The 21,475-nt window shown below is 60.4% G+C and overlaps 1 protein-coding gene and 1 non-coding gene across 2 annotated transcripts in view; both read right to left on the bottom strand.

Annotated features, from left to right (window-relative positions):
• Positions 1-4,956: 4,956 nt before the first annotated feature.
• The window catches only part of WNT10A (wingless-type MMTV integration site family, member 10A), an 18,754-nt gene continuing 2,235 nt past the window's right edge, over positions 4,957-21,475 (bottom strand). The window contains exons 2-4 of the mRNA XM_010569705.1: positions 18,494-18,756; positions 10,235-10,611; positions 4,957-5,424 (exon numbers count right to left, since the gene is read on the bottom strand). Coding sequence (XP_010568007.1) covers positions 4,957-5,424; positions 10,235-10,611; positions 18,494-18,756 — 1,108 coding nt within the window. The remainder of the gene's footprint in view (positions 5,425-10,234; positions 10,612-18,493; positions 18,757-21,475) is intronic.
• Positions 7,895-7,967, bottom strand: TRNAV-GAC. The gene has a single exon. It is a non-coding gene; the product is annotated as a tRNA-Val (tRNA).

Here is a 21,475-nt window from a genome sequence, read left to right on the forward strand (position 1 = left end):
GCCGTGGAGCACCGAGGGCTGGTGCAGCTGCCGCCCAGCAAGGAGGCTGCAGTCCTCCCAGGCAGCGAGGGCATTCCTGCAGAGTCAGGCTGCTGCCGGTGTGTCTGGTCACTCAACAAGCTCAACACAGTGGTGGCTACAGCCTCCTCACCAGGCAGGCGACCCGAGCCCTCGTCGTGGGGGCAATGCCACCAGGATGCTGTGCCGGGGGGTGGTGGGCAGGAGCTGGGCCTGGCAGCGGGAGCACAGGACTCCTGGGCTCCTCTCCTGAGCCAGCTGCTGCCTCGCTGTAGGTACTTTGCCTTGCCAAGCAGGTCAGTTAGGGCCAAACTCTTTTTTTTTTTTCTTTTTTGGGGGGTTGCACGGGTGCTGGTGCCAAGCATGACATGTTGGGGCTGAACTTCAGGAAAGCCTCGGAGCACCTCTCTGCAGCTCAGGTTGCAGCATGGTGCCAGCCAGGCTCTTGGGAAGCGTCTCAAGCCATGGCCACCTGCTTCTCAACCAGAGGAAGCATGGAGGCCAGTTGCCCAGACCAAGGCAAGGAAGGCTCTGCCCTCTGCTCCCCTTGGACCAGCAGATGCAATGAGGCTTTGATCTCCAGTGACTTCCAGTAGCCCAGGTGCATCTGGCTGCTTTCGTGGGTCGGTGGCCCACTAGGCTCTGTCAGCCAGCACTGCCAGCCCTGCCCATGGCCATGCTCATGCCACCCCAACGGGTGGGATGGGACAGGGGGTACCAGGGAACCGTTCCCTCGTGCCTCTGCTTCACATCGGCTCTACTGGGAGCAGGAAAGGAATTTGGATGGGGCTGGGCGTTCCCGTGTAGCGATTCCCCCGGGCAGGATCTGGCTCTGATGACTGTTCTGTGCGGGGAAGAAATACCAGAAGAGTTACTCACGGCTCATTGGGGCATGATGTAGCAACTCCTCACCGGTTCCCCCCACCCTCCAGCCAAAGTTCCTCCTGTGATCTCCTGGGGAAAGTCCCAGCCCCCCCACTCCCCCCCTGCCACCCCCAGAGACCTTCCCCACCCTTGCTGGAGCTTTCCAGAAGCAGGAGATGAGCTGGGGTTTTGGGTGAGAGGAGAAAAGACCCAGCAACCTGCCATGCTGGTGGGACTCTGCTGTCCCCTTGGCTCTTCCATGCTGTGTCTGGTGATGGGCACAAGGCCAAGGTCTGAGAGAGCACCAGCCTGGGGTATCCACATCTGGACAGCCACATATCTGGCTTCAGTCCTGGCAGAAGTGCAAACCGATTGGGCCAGCTCAGGTCTCTCTATTGCCTTTTTGGCAGTCACATTCAGGTCATGTATTCCCATTGCTCTCCACAACCGCAGGGGCAAGAAGTGAGTTTTAACTTTGGTTTGCTGGAAGGAGCTGAGAAGCTCTCCTGCTCCTGGGACTGGGAAGTCCAAGCTTTGAGAAAAACCACTTGACTTCATATGTCTCTAGCAGAGCCACCAGGCTGGTGGTCCCCTCTGTGGCAGGGACTCTCAGGGATAGAGGAACCTCTAGAGCTTGGGCAAAAATACTTGATGAAACTGGCGTTAAGTTCCACCTGGTTTTCCCAGCATGGACTTGCTGCCATCTTTAGAAGCCATCACTGCCCTTTTCATGACATGCATGTGAAAGAAATGGCCATTTCTTTTTAAGTTTTGGAACTTCTTTAGCGATTTGCCTCTGCGGGGAGATGATGGGACACCGTTGGGAAAATCTGGTCCCCTCTGATGGAAGCCACCTCCATCATCTGCCTGGGTGCTTCTACCCTAATGGTCATTCCTCTCTCTTGGGTGAAGCACCTTGAGCCCTCCCATTTCAGCCCAGCCCCCCGTGTGGTGCCCTGCAGGGTGGAGGTGTCCCTCATGGGGCAGGAGGGCCATGCACCAGAAGGTGCAAGACTGGAGCAGCTCAGCAGGCTTAGATAGTCCATCCATGTGAGGAAACATGACTTTTGGTGGGACTGGAACAGATCCCATCTGTGGATCAGGGAAGCTGCACTCAGGATCATGGAAGAGGAGAGACTGGGGATGCCCAGACCCTGGGGAGCCAAGCCCTCACTGGCAACTGGTTCCGGAGGCTCAGCAGTGGCCATGGGGAAAGGAGGTGTCCTGCACGCTCTCTGTGCCCAGCAGTCAGTGCGGTTGTTAGGATGGCTGCCCGGCAGCTTGTTCCCAGTTAGGGAAGCATGGGGACACTGTTTTTGTAACCACAGGCACACTGGTGTCTTGCCTGTGGCTCCCTCAGAAAGGGAAGCCACAGAGCAGATCTTGAAGGTTGGTATTGTGTTGGGAGCCAGCTGGCCCCAGGAGGGAATGAGCTCCTGCGACCAGGAAGCCTGTGCCCTGGAGCTGCCTGCACCCAGAGCATGCCACCTGCAGACCCACCGAGATCAAGGGATCGTTTTGTGTTTTCCAATGAATGGCCTGGGGTCCCAAGCTCAGACAGGGTCTCTGCAGAACCAAACAACACCAGGAACTGTGGCTTGCCGGGCTCGGTGGCCATGCTGTGCTGGGAGTCTCACCCTGGCTGTGCTGGCATTACTGGCGTGCCATTTCACAACGCTATGTTCCCAAAACGGGGGGGGCAAGGGGAGAGCAAACTGCAGTCTTTGCAGCCCCAGGATGCTCAGAGCCTGGTCCCTTGCTGGGGGATGTGAGATGTGCTTGGGGGGAATGGCCCTGCCCTGCATCCCCTCTTTGTGTCATCAAAGACACCTTGTCCCCACTCTGGTCCCCTCCCCAGCTCTGCCCGGCCAGGGGAGCCGTGTGCCGGGATCCAGCTGCTGCAGTGCAGGTGGCCTGGGATTAGCAAGCAGGGGAGTGAAGGGACTGGTGTGGTGCGGGGAGAGCTCGGCGGTGAGTCAGTCGTCACCCCAGGCAGCCCTGAGATCACAGGCGCCTGCAAAGCAGCCCCTGGGAGGTGGGAAGCCAACGCCACCTACAAAGTGCCGAAGCATGATGGATACGCAGAGCCCCACTGGGCAGCACAGCCCTGGGGACAAGGGGGTTTGGCCAGCCTGGGAGGGAGGGGTGGAAACGGGGTGGACAGCAGACATCAGGGGGTCTGACTAGTTCTTGGGGCAAAGAGTGAGAGGCAAAGGGCTTGGGGATTTGGAGAAAGGGCCCTGATGTTGGAGATGGTTATTGGAGATGGAAAAGCAGGATCTCGGAAGGGAAAATGAACTGCTGGAGCATGCCCTGCCAGAGCAAACTCGCCCCATGGGAACACCGCTGCTTTCATGCCCCACAGGGTGAGCCTGGGTGCCCTGAGCCCCAAGCAGAGATCCCATCCCTGCGCGGTCACCAGCCCCAGGTCTCTGCTGTCGGGAACTGCTGCGGTGGCCGCGTGCCCTGCTGTCCCTGCTATGCTGGGAGATGGAGCCACACAGGTTCTGCAAGGTCACAGGAGCTCCCACACTTCCCTCCAGCACCTTCCTCTTCTCCTCAGCCCCTAAAACACAGCTGGCTCCAGGGGCAAGGACCCCATCCATCCAGTCCCTCCTGGAAGGGCAAAGTCAGCCCTCCTGCCCAGGGGTGGTGAAGGGCAGAGCATCCGTCCCAGCTGACCCAGCTCCCCGCTGCCTGCGGGCACGTTATGAAACGAGGACACGGGCCGCTCCCCGCTGGGCCCGGGGCGCTCGCTTCCTTCCAGCCTGGTATTTTCCTCCTCGATTTGGTTTTGGGTTTTTTTTTTTTTTTTTAATTCACTTTTTTTTTTTTGCATAGCCCCAAGGGGCACACAGCTGTGGGAGGAGCGGGGAAGTTATCAGCCGGGAGATACCAGCAGCATGATTCACTGCCTGGCCCCTGCAGGCTGCTGCAGCCGGATGGGTGCCCTCCCAGCCACCGCAGCGAGGTGCCATTTGTGGACTCCCATCTGCTGGCCTGTCCTCACTGCCTTCCCCTCTTCCTGCTCTCTGGCTCCACCATCCCTCCCCAGCAGTGTGGGGTCAGGGGTGCAGCCCCCAGCCCCAGCACAGCCACGGGCATGAGGCCAAGAGCTGGGATTCCCACAGGATGGATGGGGTCCAGCATGCGTCTGGCTGGGCAGGAGCCTCCCAGCAGCCACCTCACAAGTGTTCGGGTCCCCACCTCCTGCCAGTCTGCAAACAGCTCCTAGGACTCTTATGGGATGGCAGCAGAGCACCAGAAAGTCTCGCACAAGTGGGTAGGCAGTACCAAGGGTCCCCCTCCATCCTTCTGGCACCCTGCAGGAGCAGAGAGCCCCAGGCAGCAGGAAGAGCAGGGTACTGCACCCTGAAATACCCTGTGCTGTCTCCAATCCACTTTTATTCACAACCAGAAAATAACTTACCATACAATAACACAGGCACGCACAGCACAGCCCCAGGCACCCTCCCCTCCGGCCACGATGCTGCAGCCCAAGCCAGCCCAAGCTCTGCCCCAGCAGAGGCGAGCCCCAGCCCGGGGAGCTGTGCCCCCTCTCCATCCCAAGGGATGCTCCATCCCCATCCCTCTCAGAGCACAGTCTCGCATGTGGCCGGAGGAACCTGTGCACGGTGCCAATGTGTGTGTCCCCCCCTCCCCTCCCACCCTGGGCTCCCCATGCCCTGCTGTCCCCCACCCCACCCTGCCCCGTCCCGCTGGGTGCCAGCGGGCACTCCCCCACCCCCATGCCCACCCTCCGCCCCCCCGAGCGGTGCTGGTGTCGGCGGTCTGTACAGCATGGCCGTGCGCTCCCCGGGGCCGGGAGCCTTGGTGCTCTCGTGTGGGGCCAGGCGGGCAGCAGGCAGCAGGCAGCCCTGCCCTCCCCAGGTGACGACAAAGTGCTGATTTCAGAGGGTGCCGAGCATCTCCTCTCCTGCTCCCCTCAGAGTGGAAGAAAGCGGGTACCATGGCTCCATCTCCCCCCCCAGCGCCGATCCCCGTCTCCCTCCCCCCCTGCGGGCAGGCATGCTTGTCCCTGGCACCCTGGGGTGGGCACCCATCCCTGCCCGGCTACTTGCAGACGCTGACCCACTCGGTGATGCGACACTCCTCGCAGGCCACGAAGCAGCACCAGTGGAACTTGCAGTTGCAGCGCTCGCTGCGCGTCTGCCGCAGGATGTTGTGCCCGCGGCCGCAACACAGGCTCTCGCAGTTGTCCATGCCCGGGCTGGTCTTGTTGCACAGGCGCCCTTGGGTGCCCAAGGAGTCCAGGGCCGGTTCCCGCTCGCAGAAATCGGGTGACTTCTCAAAGTAAACCAGCTCGCTGATGCCGGCCCGGCGGCGATGCCGAGCGTGGCCCGGCTCCAGCTGCCCGGCGTTGCGGTTGTGGGGCCGGATGAGGGTGGCCCCGTAGAAGCGGTCTTTGAGCAGGGACCCCACCAGGCGAAACTCGGGCGTCACCTGCCAGCACGTCTTCAGCTGGCAGCTCCCCGAGGTGCCGTGGCATTTGCACTTCCTCCTCATGTTGTCCATCACTACCTGCGCGGGGAGGGAAGGACAGTGGGGTCAGCATGGAGGAGACATTTTTGGGGGACCGGAGAAGCCATCGCGGAGCTCGCTGTTGGTTGGCACTGTGGGAACAGCAAGGGCTAGCATGAGCAGCCATCAGAGCCCTGGAGCTGCAAAGCCTGTTGCTGTGCCCAGTGTCACCCATGTCCCACACCCTGTCCCTTCCTATCCTGGCAGTACCAACTGGCTTTTACGCTCCAGCAAGTGATCGGCACCTAAAGGGGAGGGTGAGCTACCTGACCATAGGGACGAGAAGGAGCCAGGGACTCACCTTCCACTGCTGCTTGGCTCCAGCAGCATCAACCTGATCCTGGACCCCAACTGAAAGCCAGCGTGGCTGTATCTTTCCAGCCCTACTGGGACTCCCCAGTGCAGGGGTCCCCCAAGCACCTCACCAGCCAGGAGCACTGCAAGAGGGGCAGGTGGGAGGGATGCTTTTCCCTCCCCAGGGCTTTCCTCCTGTAAATCCCCAGCTCTGGGAGTCCCAGGAGCAGCTCTGCTTTCAGCTCTTGCCTGCTTTCTCATGGGAGCCCCGGGCGCAGCGCCGGAAGGCTAAGGCACTGCCTCCCACCATCACCCGAATTTCAAGCAGGAATCAGAGATGCTCACAGCCCCGACTTGTGGTTTGGGGAGGCCGCGGGGAGGCTGCGTTGAGGCCGGTGCCACACGTCTACCCCCCACGAGGGCCAGGGTGCATGGGCTGGGCTGCAGCTGTGGTTTGGGCTGCAGCTGTGGTTTGGGCTGGCCAGGGAGCACAGCTTGTGCAAGGACCAGAGGCCAGTGCAGCAGCAAGGAGGACCCTGGGATCCCTGGACAATGCTGCTGAGCTGGGGTCCCCCTAGGTCCCCCATCCCTGCAAGGGATGCTGCTGTGGCTGTGCCAAGGGAAACAGCTCATGCTAAGCAATCTCCACGGGCATGGAGTTGCTGCACATCCCCACAACAGCCTAGAAAGAGACAGTTTATACCATCCTGTGCTCTGTCCTGACAGGGATTCCCTGCTGGGTCGCATGCCCCCATGCCCACGTGCTCACACAGGCTCCAGCAAGTCCCCTTCCCATGGGGACACCGAAACCCCGCTGGGAGCCAGGCTGGGGCTTGCAAAGACTATCGTGGTCTGATCCTCCCACCCAGGGCCACACGCCGGGGCTCAGGGGGAGCCCAGGGGACGCGCCGCCCTGCACAAGGTCCTGTCCCATGATGCCAGCCCTGCCCGGCCGCCCGGCTTCACGCCTGACACGTGCTGCCTGTTCCTGCCCCCTCCCTGGGGGGGATGCATGTGTGAGGAGTGCCTTGTTTTGGTAGGGGTGGGTAGTTTTTACTCCTTGTTTTCTTGTTTTTGAGTAAATCTCTCCGTTGCTAAGCAGTTATGGTAATGAAGGCAGGTCAGGGAAACATGCCTGGAGCTTGGGGCACACGGCAGAGAGGTCTGGGCTGGGCTGGAGTTTGGCTTTCATCCTGCTGAGAGTCCTGTCTCCTGCTGGGAACAGTCTCCACCTCACAGGTAATGAGCTGCTGGGCCTCTTCGGCGTGTGCTGGGTGTGCTGGCCAGGAATACCAGCTGCTCGCCACCATCCTTGCCACCATCCATGGGAACATGGTGGCACTGGGACCCCATCCTTTCCCACATCCCCTCCCTGCTCCCTTGGCCGGACCAGGGAAAATCTGCATATAGGGCTGTGGCTGGGATGGTCACCACCAGGATGGAGGGGACAGTGGCATGACAGCTGCACAGGGGCTCATTTGGGGCTGCGGCTGGTTGCAGCACGGGCTGGAGAAGGCAGTGTGTGTGTGCCATCTCCATCACTCAAGCCATCACTGCTGAGCATCCTGAGCCCCAGCACCGCAGCACCCATCCATCCCTGCCCAGGGACAGCTTGTTATTCCTCCTGCATGGGCAGCACAAGGGGGACAGGACCCTGCCAGATCCAGGAGACCCGAGAAGGACCCATCTGAGCCTTGGCCCCATGCTTTTGCCATCGGATCTCCTCCACGCACCTCTACCCGGCCATGTCCTTCCCCCGTCTCACAGACACCCGGGTTCAGCACATGCCCGGACTCGCTGGTGCTTTCTTTCGCACATTCCCAGCTCCTCCCAGACACGCTCATAAGAGCTTTATCGTAGGTCTTTGTTGTGAGGCTAATGGGTAGTTCCTGGCTGCCTTTCATCCTCTCTCGCTCTCTGATCTGGCAGGTTAGGAGGACCTGCAAAGCCTCTTGCGTGCTCCTGCTGCTCCTCGCTGGGAAACTTGCTCCCTCCCAAGGATGCAGGACACCCACCTCAGTCTTGAGTTGGAATAGGAAGCCCCAGGGGGTTCCTCTCAAGACCAACTCAAGACCAAGGTGACCACTGCCATGGTTGGAGGATGCTGTGCATCCCCTGCAGCTGCAATCCCCTCTCTGGCTTTGTAGCTGGATACAAAAGATGAAAAAAATCAGGGTGTTTCTGCCTGGTTTCGAACCAGGGACCTTCCGCGTGTCAGGCGAACGTGATAACCACTACACTACAGAAACCCACATCCTGCAGCCACTGGATGAGGCCATCGGTGGGATTGTCATCCCAACAGCATTGCAGGGTCTGAGCTGGGAGCCAGGCTTACCCATGCGCAGAGCACCCTTGGGACACATCAGGACTGTGGGGAGGATGCTCAGCATCAGTGAGATGCTGGAGAGCCCTGGCTGCTGCAGCTGCTCGGTGCACAAAGAGGGATGGCACATGGCAGGGCATGGTGCATGGCATGCATGTCCGCGTCACCGCTCTGCTCAAGGGGTTGAAGCCTCAGGACTTGGAGGGGAGGACCACAGAGCTGCTGCATCCAGCATGGCCACTCCTTTCCTGGGAAATCCCAGCAGATTGTTCCTTATTACAGCAGAAAGATGGTCCTAGGAGTGAGGAGGGCTTGGGTGGGAGTGGGACCCACAGCGTGGCTAAGAGAGCAGGTGGGAAGCTGGACAACCCATCCCCAGGCATGTGGATGGCCAGGTCCAGCTCCAGCAATAAGCACGGCACCAACAGGCACAGACCAGGCACAGCATCATCTCCTTGCTCCAATGCATGGCACCCACAGCCATCACAATCCAACGCGCACATGGGCTTACGCTCTCATCTCAACAGCGTTCCTGAGCTGGGCAGCCTGTCCAGCCATTTCTTCCCCACCTGCACTGGTACCATCCCCTCCTTTATCCCTTTGGTCCTCCTCTGCCTCTCCTTCCAGCTCCCAGGCTTCTTCCAGCAGTCCAGCTCTTTGGATGGTCTCTGAAGCCACCAAGAGCCGACATTGCCAGTCCTGTGCCTGCCTGTCCTTGGGGACAAGCAGACCCCAGGCATTTTTGCTGTTGCTGGATCCCACGGGCACCATGTGGTAACATCACCCCTGTGCAAATATTCCTCTCTCACCTTCCCCTCCTTCTGCAGGGGGCTCTGGGGACTTCCCCTGGGAAATGGGCAATACAGACCTCAAATTTCTGAGCACTGCCAAGAGTCCCAGTTGTTTTGGGCATGCAGAGCTGGAGGGGAGCCAGGATGAGCCCTGCAGCCAGAATTGGGATGGGGGGGGTCTTGCCTGGCTTGGGGCAGAGCAGCCTGCAGAGAATTTAGCTGCCTAACACTGGGTGAGCCTTCACCATGCGCAGGCAAGCAAACAAGCAAAAACCTCTGTCTAGCTTTCCCCAGGCATTTACAGCTTGGCCAAACTGGGGCAGCTTTTTGGGGTGGTAAAGCTCAGCTCCAGCACCAGGGAAGGGCACATGTCAAGGTCCTGCTCTGCAGCATCCCCATCTTACAGATGGCTTTAAACCTGCTCAAAGCAAGAGGCACATCCAAATGTCTGAGCCATCCTGGGGAAACACTCCCTGTGGAATTCTGATCTTTAATTACTTATTCCTGCAGCCACTACACATCCCTCTGTGCTGCCCTGGCAGCGTGTGGCTGGGGTCTTGGGGACAAATGTCCCACTGGATCCACAGGATGGGGTCTCCCAGGCACCTGCTGGGAGCAAAGCCGGGCAGGCAAATGCAGCCATCCTCCCAGCCCCTCCTGCCTGCGTGCTTCTTGTCTCCAATGTCAGGCTGCTTTTAAACATCAGCTTCCAGACAGAACGAGCTACTAATTAGCACCTTTAACGAGACCTGACATCATGAGAATGGAGGGGAGGCTGCCCTGCTCGCCTGGGCAGGCTCCAGCACCCCCTCAGAGCCAGGGGACGAGTCTGTGGGCTGTCACCTCCACTCCCAAGGGGATGCTGCTCTTCCCAGCTGGCATAGGCACCCACTGCCTGGCTCAGTCCCGCTCACATCTGCCTCCTCAGGGCACCGGCTCCCTCTCCAGAGGCAGGGCCGTGGCTGGGTGCTGCCGAGCCTATGCTGTGTCCCCATGATGCCAGTTACTTTCTCCTCGCTGTCCGTAGCTCCCTCCCGCTGCAGCTGCCTGACACCAGTTCACCCAGTCCCTGAGAGGCAGGAGCTGGACTCATTGCTGTGCCATCCCCACAACACCGCTGCAGCACAGGCAGGTGACAGAGACCTGGGGAATTGTCCCTTGGCAGAGGGACAGCAGTGATGCTCAGAGGTGCCCTGCCCAACAGAGATGCTCTGCAGCAGGACTGCACCGCTGCCTTTGCTCCTGGCAAAACTGGGGAGAGAGAGTGCCTGGGGGCAATCCCAGCCTCACACACATATCCCACCACAGCCAGCACAAGCCCCTCACAGCCCACCCACATGCGTCCCAGGGACCCCATCCCAGCTACCATTGCCCTGCACCCCCTGCCCAGCACCCCACTCACCTGCCGGCCCACACGGTTGTTGTGCAGCCTCATGCGGGAATGGATGTCCCTGTAGGTTTCCCGGGAATCAAGGAAATCCTTGGAAAACTTCTCCCCATAGTCCACATCAGGGCTGCACCCTCCCCATTCCCAGGAGTCCTGGAGGCCGGGGGTCTCAGCCGGCATGTGCTCCATGTGCACCCCGTGCACCATGCCTTTGCCACGGTTCATGGCCTCCAGCTGGAGACGATGCAGCTTGCGCCGAAAAGCCTCCTCATCACCCCGGCGCTTCTGGTCACAGCCACAGGCTTGCAGCTTGCCAAGGGCGCAGGCATTGGAGACGGCGTGCACCACACCGGCGGCCGCGATGGCGTAGGCAAAGGCGCTCTCCCGAAAGCCTGTGAGGAAGGAGAGAGAGAGGCTCAGGCTGGGTGGCGTGGCCCCCGCAGGGGACTGGATGAGTCCAGTATCATGCTGGGGTGTAGGGAGCTGGAGGTTCAGCTTGTGCCTTGCCCTGTACTGATGCACCAGCTCCCACTTGGACCATGAGCAAATCCCCATCTAGTGCTCTCACATCACCCTGGGACATGCCACCACAGCATTGCTCAGGCATCAGCGTTATGGCTCTGATGGGAAAGGCAGTATCTCCTCCCGCCTCCACTCAGAGTTTCCCACTATGTTAAATATAATGCTGGCTGAGGAATACTTCTGCTGAGGAATGGGCCATTTCTGCTTACCCACAGGGTGCAGGATCAGGCAATAACAGGAGCAGACACCACTGCCTGTCCAGTCCCAGCTGTCTGCTCATGCCCCTTCCCTCCCTGAGCCCCGCCAGCTCCCGCAAGAAGCTCCAAACGCGATACCGCACTGGAAAAATCGAGCATCCCTAGTTAGTTAGAGCATGACGTGACCACACCGCGCGCTGCCAGGGCCAGCAGCTGGTTGTTGTTAAATGCTGGTGAGCGAGGACGTCTGCAAGTGCCATTAGCTGGGGATGGGGCAGATGGGGACAGGGACGGGTCCCACGGCAGGGGCTCCGCAGGGCTGTCAGCGGGGGCTGCCTGAGGGCCACTTGGCTCCGCTGCAGCTGGGTGAAGAGCCTCCGCTACCTGGGAACTTCTATTTTATTTTAAATGCAAAGTAATATTTTTATTTATGGTTCCCAGGCCAAGCAGGGAGCCCACGGTGCTCTTTGCTTCAGTACGCAGTGACCAGCCCCAGCATGAGGAAGGGAAGGAGGGAGAGCCAGATTTTGTGCTGTGGCTTCACACATGAATAAATAAATAGCTGGAGTTCGCCAGCCTCTCTCCCTCCGTTGGACAAGAGCAGCTTGATCAGCCCTGGCTTTGCTACAGCTGAACAGCCAAGAGGGTTTGGGGCATTTTCTCCAGCAGATCCGTGCTAACTAATGGGGGGCTTGGGCAAGCTGGCTCTGCCAGCTCCCTGCCTGCGCTGCGGAGTCACGAGAGGTGAGAGCACAACCGCTCCCCGCCGCCGTCGCCCATCCTTGGTGATGCTCCCCATCACGCATGTCTTCTCGGTGGTTCGCTGCCGCCCGCTGAGCAAATGCTATGATCTTATTAAAGGGAAATGAAACACAGCTCGGAAACCTGCATTTAAAGTCATGCTGCTCTTTTGTGTGTTAATTTGACACTGGTGCATTTAAAAAATTAACGAGGCGCTGCTTAAAAGCCAGCAGGAGCCTCTCCCAGCTTCTCCTCAGTGTGGGACAAGCTTGCTCTCAGCCTACCTCTTTCCATGCACAAGTTGAACAACATTTTTCAGCGGGCAGGTAATGGGGCTGCTGGTGCGTATGCTGCGCAGCCTCCCCGGGGAGAGCGCTGGCAGGCAGCGCCTGCAACACACCCACATTGCTGTTAGAGCAGGACAGCCCAAATCTGGGGAACTTCAGCCCCCAGGTGAGCGATGCAGGATGGAGAACCAGCACCGGAAGGTCTCCAGGATCCCCAAATCCTCTCCATATCAGTTCTCCATCCCCATAATCTGGGCCAGCTCCAGCCCTTCATGAGCCAAGGCTGGGCACAGCCCAAAAGCAGGGACCTGTTGCTGCCACCCCGCTTGGCATCGCTGGCTTCTCGCACAGCCGGTGCCCGTGGATGGCAGCAGCAAATCCTCCACCTGGCATGACACTCTCCTCTCAGCCCTGCCCTTCCATTAGCCTCTTTCTCACACATTTCTCCAGCCTAACGAATAATTCCCCATGTGGCATCTCCTTAAAATCCCTTCTGGAGCTCAGACAGAAGCTCTACCCCACCCAGTCCATCTAACAAGCCCGTCTCCTTGCAGGTAAAGAGGCCGGGTTCATTTGGTGCCCTCCACGGCTGAGCAACCTCTGGGGTCAAGCCCCAGCCCTCTTCCTTCCTCCATTCTTCTCCAGCCATGCGTGAGTTTATGGGTGAGGCATGGGTCCTTGTCCCTGGAGCTGCCATCCCGCAGGCTGTGGGCAGAGGATGGGCTGGTCCCCAGGACTTCACATCCCAGCACTCTGAGAGTCTTGTCCCCATCTCACCGTGGTCATTTCCCTGCTCAGTATCACTCTGCCTGGCCCCGCCGCTCCTCCCTGCTTCTCACCTCCTTCCCTCATCCCACAGTGATGGGGACCTATGAGCAATGGGGAGAAGGGGCCTAGGGCAGCGCTGGGACCGCAGCAGCCATACCAGCACGGTTCTGCTTGGAGGTTTAGTTTACATTCCTTGCTCTACCCTGGCCACGCCAGAGCCCAGATGATTGCAGCAAAGCAGCAAGCAATGTGGCTGCAGGCGACAACCACCAGCCTCATGGGCTCAGCAAGGGTGGGAGCTTCCAGGAACCACAGCAGAGCGCGGTGTGCGGCAGCCGGCCCCGAGCCCTTCGGGGGGAGGCTCTCTGGCTACTACAGCCATCTAAGACCTCAGTGGTGATGTTTGAGTCACTAGATCCCTCCAGAGACCACAGAAGAGGTTGTAGCCGTGGGAGGTGCAAGAAGAAGTATTGCATCCTGCAGGGAAGAGGGAATGGAGGACACCACCCTGACACCACCGCCGGCATCCAGCCTGCTGTGTACTTAAAGGACCATGCTGGGCAAGGAGGATGGATCTGAAATCTTGGCCCCAGGTCAGATCCCAAAGCAGTTTTTGTTGCAGGGGAAAACTTTCCCTGTCAAGATGCACCTAGGAGACGGGGGGCCATTTAGCAGGACGCCAAGCCCCAGCTGGCACTGGTTCTGCCACAGATGCTGCAGTTTCTCCATCTCTCATGTGGATATGGGGCCGGGTCAGGCATGGCTGTGGGCTCCGTGGTCTGGAGACCAGGGAGAGCTGGAGTCATGGCCTTCTTCCCACTGCTCACCATCGCACCCAGGCAGCAACGCCCTCCTGGCACCCATCACTGCAGTGCCTGGGTGGCATCGAGGGAGCAGGCAGGACAGCCTGGCCCAGGTGCACCCTGGGGTACCTCAGAGTTGCTCAGCTGCCCCCGCTGTGGGCAGTACCCCCGAGGCGTGGGTGGCAGCTGCCAGGGGCTGTGGGCACATCACCCCGGCCCCGCTGGCTGGCAAGGTGGAGAGTTTCTCCCGCCACCTCCTACGAGGCCCGCGGAGATGGCCAGTCCCGACACGCCGCCTCTCCCCCAGCCCCGCTCCCTCCCCTCTCCCTAATTAAACTGCAGGTGAACCTGCCAGGGTCTGGCCCTACGCCAGGCACTAAACGCCTCCCTGCAGATCCCGACTTGCCTCCCTGCACCTCCGTGAGCGTGCCAGGGACAGCCCGCAGCCCTCACTCCCCGTCTGCCCACGGCGCTCCAAGCCGGCAGCCCTCGCCACTCTGCGGGCTGCAGGGACCCGGGCTCAGCCCCACAACTCTGGGGATGCTGCCCTGGCCCCAGGGTCTCGCTTGCACCCATCAGCTGGGGGAAGGTCCAGGGGATGGGGGCACCCACAGAGATGTAGCTGAGCATCTGAAGCACCCACGTGCGCTTCAGGGCCAGGTGGGCAAAGCCATTGGTTTGCCTGGGGGTACTGAAAACCCTGCCAGCAGCCCAGCTGCAGCTGCACCGGGCCAGCCGCTGCGGTCTGCGGGCACCGGAGCTTGGCTGGGGCTCTGCAGAGCCAGGCGCCGGGGTCCTGAGCTTGGCAGCATCTCCCCAGATATCCGTAACAGCACCTGCCTCCCTCAACACATGGCAAAGCCTCCCCAAGCTCCAGTTTGCAGCTGGCTGGGCCCCAGCACCTCGTGTTTCCAGCCTTGCAGGGAGTTCCCCTCTCCTTGCTGTAAGAAATGAAGGTTTGGCCATGGCCATGCAGACCCCTTGGCACCAGGGAGCCCTTCTAAGGAGGGCACAGGGCATCCAAGCATCACCTGTCCCTCCAAAGGCTGCAGAAGAAACCAGGGGATACTGCTCTCAGAGCCGTGTCCCCTCCAGCCACGCACCCTTGGGGGCCTTCAAGGACACCCAGTCCCTCTGCGAGGGTCCCATTTCTTTCAGAGCTCCATATAGATGGGGTTGGGATGAGCAAAGGGGAATGTTTAGGGAAGAGGGATCCCTTAGCACAGCCCCTGCCCGGCAGCCAGACAGTCCCAGCCCCGCTGGCATTGCACCCACCCATAGGTGCACGCATAACAGACAAGGACAAAGGCTCGGTGACCACTGCCATCTGCAGCTTTGTTTTTGGCAGGTACCCAGGCACAGTTCAGCCCAGCCAAGCCACACAGCAGTGTCCAGCAGCCCACAGATGCTGCAGGGGGACCACATACTGGGAGCAACAGGCCACCCTCTCCAGCGAGGTGGACACAATTGTGCTGCTTACCCTTGGAGCAGAAGCAGGGGACCTATCTCCATTGCTGGTGCAGATTCAGCCACCTGACTCCACCTCACTGCTCCATCCTCCTACATCTGCCCCTGGGCCCAGGAGAGGATGTCTCTGCCGGCAGGCCAGCACATGGAGGGAGAAGGAGGGACAGCAGAGAAGGGTGGGACGAGGGACAGGACTGGAGGGTGCTGGCAGGGATGCCAGTGCCAGGGAATGGCCACGAGGATGGCAAGGATGTAGGCAGCCAGCTGAGGAGCCAGGGAAGACAAGGAGGAGGATTTGCAATGGCAATGCTGAGCCTGGATGCACAGGGAGGGCACACGGATGTGGGCCAAGGAGGACAGGGGGTGCAGATGGCACTGGAGGCTCAGCGAGGGGTGCAAAGGACAGCCCACACCTCAAGGGTGCAGCATCAAAAGACCAAACTTGAAAAACCCACAGCCCATGAGGATGTCTCAAAAAACCCCAGAGGCTCTGTGAGAGCAAAGATTGTAAATCCCTGGGCACCCCGTCTGCTTGCCCTCTGCTAACCTGTTGTTGTGCCCCGCAGCCGCTGTGCCCTGTACCCCAGGGGCGGCTGCATCTCCCTGCTGCCCCCGACAGGTCTGTGCTCTGCCCAGGATGCTGTCAGCATCCCTGTCCCCAGCTATGCTGCCCAGAAGCCATCCCAGACTCCCAGCCCTGTCCAATTTGAAGCCTCCCTGCTCCTTCCTGGATCCCCAGGGCTTCCACTCAAACTTTTGAAATCAGATCAGGGGAAAGGGGAGACAGGCACTCTTTTGCCACTGTCCCCTGCTCTGTCCCTAGGGGATGAGGTCCCCAGCTCCACCGAGTGCCTGGATGCCAGGCAGAGCGTGGGACAGTCACCTGCGCTGCACCCCAGACAGCTCACGCCTGCGCTGGGGAAGATGCAAGAGATGCAGGAGGATGGGGCGGAGGTGGGGAGCGGAGCCAAGTGGGGAGAGCGGGAGGGAGAAGCCAGCTACAAATAATTTAAAGTGAGATTCACGCACGGCTGAACTGATGGCTGAAGAAGTGGGAAAAGGAATGAAAGATTAAAGGGGTCTGTCACTTCGGGTTACAAACAATGATCCTACAAGCACGTTGTGTTCCCAGGCATGGCAAGGATGAGGCAGGCCGCAGAGCAGAGACCTGGTCCCTGGGGGTCAGATGCATTAATGCCTGCGGCACGGAGCCTGCACCCCTCGCTTCCACTGCTTGCCTCTCCTCTGGCTCCAGACTCGGGAGATGCACCCAGCATCCCTGCTCTGATGTCTGTGTCCATAACAGCTGCAAGATGGAGCTCAGAGCTCCAGCTCAGTTATTGTGTGACACAAGTGGGCTGGAAGCTGGCCAGGGCACCAGCCTTAAGGTTTGCTCCATGCCAGAACAGCTCCGAGCAACCGCATGGGATGGCCTGGGTGCTTGGGGCTCATCCTGCACCCTCTGCTGCCGAAACAGGAGTGCCATGAGGTGCCCCTCTGCTCTGCTGCTCCAACCCTACCTTCATCCTTCCCTTGGTGCTGGGCCTCCATCCCAGGGAATGGGATCCCACCAGTGCTGGGAGCCTGGGCTGAGCCATACCCAAGAGCTCAGGACTGGGGCAAGAGTCCAGGGGCTGCGGGAGTCCCCACACCCATCGGTCACAGCCCTGACAGCGGGAAAGGCTGCGGTGGCACCTGAGACACAAGTGAGCTGCAGGTAACCGGCCACCACCAGACCTGGTGGGCTGAGGGAGGGATGCAGAAGGTCAATGCTCTGCTGCTGGAGCTTCTCACCCAGCCTGGTGGGACCTGGAGCAGGGAAGCTCACCTGGGTGTGTGAGCAACTTGAGCCAGCAAGTCAGTGTCTCCTGCCGCCTGAGGAGACTAGAAGTGAACTGCATTCCTCAGAGGACCTGGAAATACCTCGATGCATATCAGGGCTGACGGTCCCCACCCTCCCTGCCAGGCCCTAACCTGGGTGCTGCTCATGGAGGGAAGAGACGCTGCCCTCCTCCAGGCACCGGAATGCTGAGAGGGACCACGGCTGCTCCACGGCAGAACCACAGCCCTGATGCCATGCGTGCTCCAAGGTAGCATCCCCTCCAGTGAGGTTTTGCCCATCTGCCCTGGACACAAGGGACCTCCCAGCACCAAAACACTTCTGTGCTCCCCTCTCCAGCCATCTCCCCACCTGCTACAGCTGCCTGGGGGCTCCTGCCAGTGCATCCCCTCAAAGGCATATAAGCCTCAAGCTGCCAACTTCTCCTCTGTGAGACTCTCCTCTCAGTCCCAGGGAGAGAAGATGTTGTAAGATGTGTAAGGATATTTGGGGAAGGGGGGACAGAGGCATCTCTCTGCTGGGCACCAGGCTAGGAGGCTCCCAAAAAGGGCAAGAGAGCAGCATCTTTGGTAGTTGTTGCCTTCCTCAGGACGTGGAGGAGCTGCTGGACACCTTGCCTGCCCTCAGCATCCTGCCTGCCACTGGCACCATATTGTCCTCTCCTGCCCACAGTCTGGGGCAATGGGCACTTAGAAATGTGCTGAGGCCCAGGCTTCAAGAAGGGTGCTTAGGTGAGAAGATACATTCAAGTATCTACAGAAAGTCCCATCAGATCACAACCCTGATCTGCACCATGCAGGACAGCCCCTCTGCACCCCCAGAGTCCACTCCTGAGGGAAAGAGTATCAACTCAGGAGGCTCCGATACAGGCAGAGCTGGCCATGCCTGTGAGGGAGATGAGGAGATCCTGGCGCCAGGGCTCAGCAGACAGTGGAGGGCTAGGAGAGCTCTCCCAGCAGCACAGGTAGGGGCTCTGTGGGCAGGCGAGCTCCCAGGACAGCCTGTCTCCCTGCCCCCCATGCCACCACACTCTAGGGTCCCACAAAACAGAAAGCCCTCAGCTCTCCGCACCGGGGAGCCAACCCAAAGGCAGGACACCAGGGTGATGGGCTCACAGAGCTATGTCCCATTAGCTAGGGGCATTTCTGCTCACCATGATGCACTGAAACACCATCCCCAGAGCAGGAATGAGCCAAGATGCTCACTGCATCCACCAAACCAAATCCCAGCGCACGGCATCCACCTTCAGACGCACCAATGGTGCTGCACACCCATGGCACCGCTCCAAACACCAGCCTACACCGCATGGGGGGAAGATGCCAGAAAGTGGTGGGGCCTGGAAGGAGCCTTGGGAGCAGCTGGGGCTGAGCAGGGAGGAGCAGCTCAGGACAAGGGCCAGCGTAGGTACAAAGGCGCATGGAGAAGAGCCCAGCTTTGCCACAGCGCAGCACTGCTTGGTCTGGCAGACCCTGAGGTTTCTCAGGCTCTGTCTGCCTTCATGCATGGGGATGCTGAAGAGCTGGCCTGGTTCCCTGAGCCAGGGAAGAGCTGTGCAGGGGCCCATGGGGAGCCCATGAGGGCTCCTGAGAGCAGGGGCTGGGCAGAGGAAGAGGAAAAGGAGGGAGACCGTCCGACTGTCCAGCCCTTACCTCTGCTGAAGATGATGCTCTCGTAGGGGATCTTGTTCTTAGTCTCAAGGCTGGAGCAGTTCCAGCGCTGGTCCCGGAACTGGTGCTGGCACTCGTGGATGGCGATCTGGATGCCCTGTATGGCCGAGGCAGTGACGTCGGGGTGGCGCACGCACACCTCCAGCTGCCGCCGTGTCAGGCCCGGCAGGGTCAGGCACACCGTGTTGGCATTCAGCACCGGTTCCGATGGCAGCTTCAGGCCCAGGATCTCATTGGAGCAGGAGCTGGGAGGGAAAGGGAAACCCGTGAGCTCGGAGCAAGCAATGTGTCAACCGCTTGCTTCCCCTTCGGGGAGGGAGAAGAGCTTGGGAGGGGGGACACAGGGGGAGGGGAGATGCTCCTCAACCCACACTGTGCCCACTGCCTACAGAGAAGGCTGGAAAACCCCTGGGCACAACGGTAGCTCTCAGGCAGAGATGCCCCAGCAGCACTGGGGCTGTAATCCTCTCCAGTCATGTCAGCACAGCCCGGCAGCATGTGCCCGGCGACAGCCAAATTTGGCCTTCCTGCCTCTGGACCCCAACACCTCCTGGGGCTGCACCCCCTCTGCGTGCTCCCCCAGGGATCTCCTGCCCTGGCCATGCGGTGCAAACACTCGGGCACAGACTGCCCTGGCTCACCTTCCCCTGAAAGCATGGGTTTCCCCCTGGGAGAATCCAGAGACCCCAGAGCAGGAGACCCATCCCAGGTCTGGCTCCTTCCCTGTTGCTGGCTGATCCCCTCCCTGCATCTCCCGTATCCCCCTGGCACTGCTGGTCCTCACAAGGGAGGTAACCAGAGGGACCAGACTTTTCCTGCTGGCTCAGCTGGGAAATTCAGAGCCAAGCACCTTGCTGAACACCCTCAAGCTCCCAGCAACAATCCCAAATCCACTGTCACATCCCAGCCCCACCAGACCTGATGCCTGTCACCACAGAAGCACAGAGACCAGCAGATGGATGGGTACAAGGGGAAGCACATGCTCTGTGGCAGGGGTGCAAGTACTTATACGAGTAGAGATGGTGCCTGGGGAAACAGGGAGGTAGATGGAGTGTGGGGAGATGGACAAAGCATGCCCAGAGAGAGGTGCCTGGAGCTAAGACAGTGGTACACAGGACTGATGGATGCGGAGAGGGAGATGGAAGGGGAGGAAGTGTTTGCCCAGCTCCCAGGAATGGCTTGAAGGACCTTGGGATCCACAGTGTCCAAGTAGAGGACCTGCAAAGCGAGCAGCAGGCAGTGGGATGCCCAGCAGCATCCTGCATCTTGCAGCAGAGTCCATCAGGAGCTCAGCACCGCCCCGCTCCTTGCTCAGGACAGCTCAGAACCCGCTGAGAGCTGTCTCCAGGCAGGGCTCTCTCTTCCCCGGGACAGCCAAGAGCTGGGTCCCTGGGAGGAGCAAGGAGCTTGGAGCCCTTTGAACCTTGATTACAGAAATGAGACTTGGAGGAGGATGCTGGAGGAAGGACTGCAGCTGCCTTACGGAGCAGCCAGGTGTTGGGGAGAAGGGTTACTCCCCCTCTGCTCCCCCCCTCCCAAAATCCTGCAAGCCTGGTACAGGTACACGAACAGAAGCAGCTCTCGGGGGGCAGGGACTGACTTCCCCAGCTCAGCACTCGCCCAGCTCTGGAGGAAGGGCTCAGCCCCAGGGTCCCTGTTGAATTACAGCTTGCTCAAGGGGGGAAGGGGAGCTGTCAGGGTCAGGCTGCTGCTTTCTCCAGCTTCCCAAGGGTGTTTATACCCATTCCACCACTTCCATGGGTGATATGTGCATCTGCCCCAGTGCAAATCCACAGTGACTCCAACAGGGAGAGTTGAGGTGGGGGAAGAGCAGAGAGAAGGAGAGTGGAAGGGGGTGCATCCCTCCAAAGCCCCTACACAGGAGGGGAAATCCTCTGCCCAGCTCCTGCGCTCATTCACGCTGTCAAAGCCAGCTCTGGCTGACAGGAGGTGCAAAGCAGGTCCACAGCTACCACCAGCCCCAAGCCCAGCAGCTCCAGCCCCAAGCACTGCAAGGACCTTGTCCTCTGCCTGTCCTGAGCCAGCCACTGCACCTGCCACCTTCTCCCAGGGCATCCCAGGGTGGGGGGGATGTTACGGTCCTTCTCCCCATTGCACAGCGGGGAAACTGAGGCAGGGGCCCTTGTCTAGGGCCCCGGTGAGCGGAGGGCAGGTCCTTCTGCCTCTTGCTCCACTCAGGGCTCAGGGGCACCAGGGACCAGCAAGGAGCTGTCACTGTCACCCTCCCAAGGAGGACACAGCGCTCCCCCCAGCTCTCTTCCCCCTTGAAATCTGGATTTAAACTTGATTTCACGGTGACAAGCCCCCAGGTCACAGGCTGCAGCGGCTGCTGCTTTAATTAATACAAGTCCCAACGTTAACAAATTATATTTAAAGGGGCTGGAGGGAGGGGGAAGGGCGGGGGACCCCCCCACTCACACCAGCACCAGGGTTAACCCCTGGCTGCCTGCAGCGCACAAGTTTGGGAGCAGGCGGAGGGGAGCTGCAAGCCACCCGGGGGAGATGGAGACGGACAGGGGTGGTGAATGTTGGGGGGCCGTTTTCTGGAAGGCAGGCGGCCCCCTCTTACCCCCCTCGCCTTTAGGATCGGTGGAGCCGGGCAGGAGACGCAGGTGGATTCCCCCGCCCCGGTGCGCGCCCCTGGGGTGCGGAGCCCAGAGGCACCCATCCCGTGGGCACCGTCCCCCACGACGGTGGCATCCCCCCGGCCTCCGCGGGGGCCCCCGGCAGCGAGGCCCGTCCTCCGCCCGGGGAGAGCGGGGAAACTGAGGCAAGCAGGGCGGGCGCTGGGGCGGCTCCGGCCGGGGAGGAAGGGGGACAACCTCCCGGAACGCGGGGGGAGCCGCGCATCCCGCCGGCGCTCCGCCGGGACGGGGGGGCAAGACGGAGGGAGGGCAGCGGCCCTGACAGCGCCCCGAGCGGGGGGCCGCAGCCGTGCGGGGC

This window comes from Haliaeetus leucocephalus, unplaced genomic scaffold (genome assembly GCF_000737465.1).
Source record: "Haliaeetus leucocephalus isolate CR32 unplaced genomic scaffold, Haliaeetus_leucocephalus-4.0 Scaffold1, whole genome shotgun sequence".
Classification (NCBI taxonomy): domain Eukaryota; kingdom Metazoa; phylum Chordata; class Aves; order Accipitriformes; family Accipitridae; genus Haliaeetus; species Haliaeetus leucocephalus.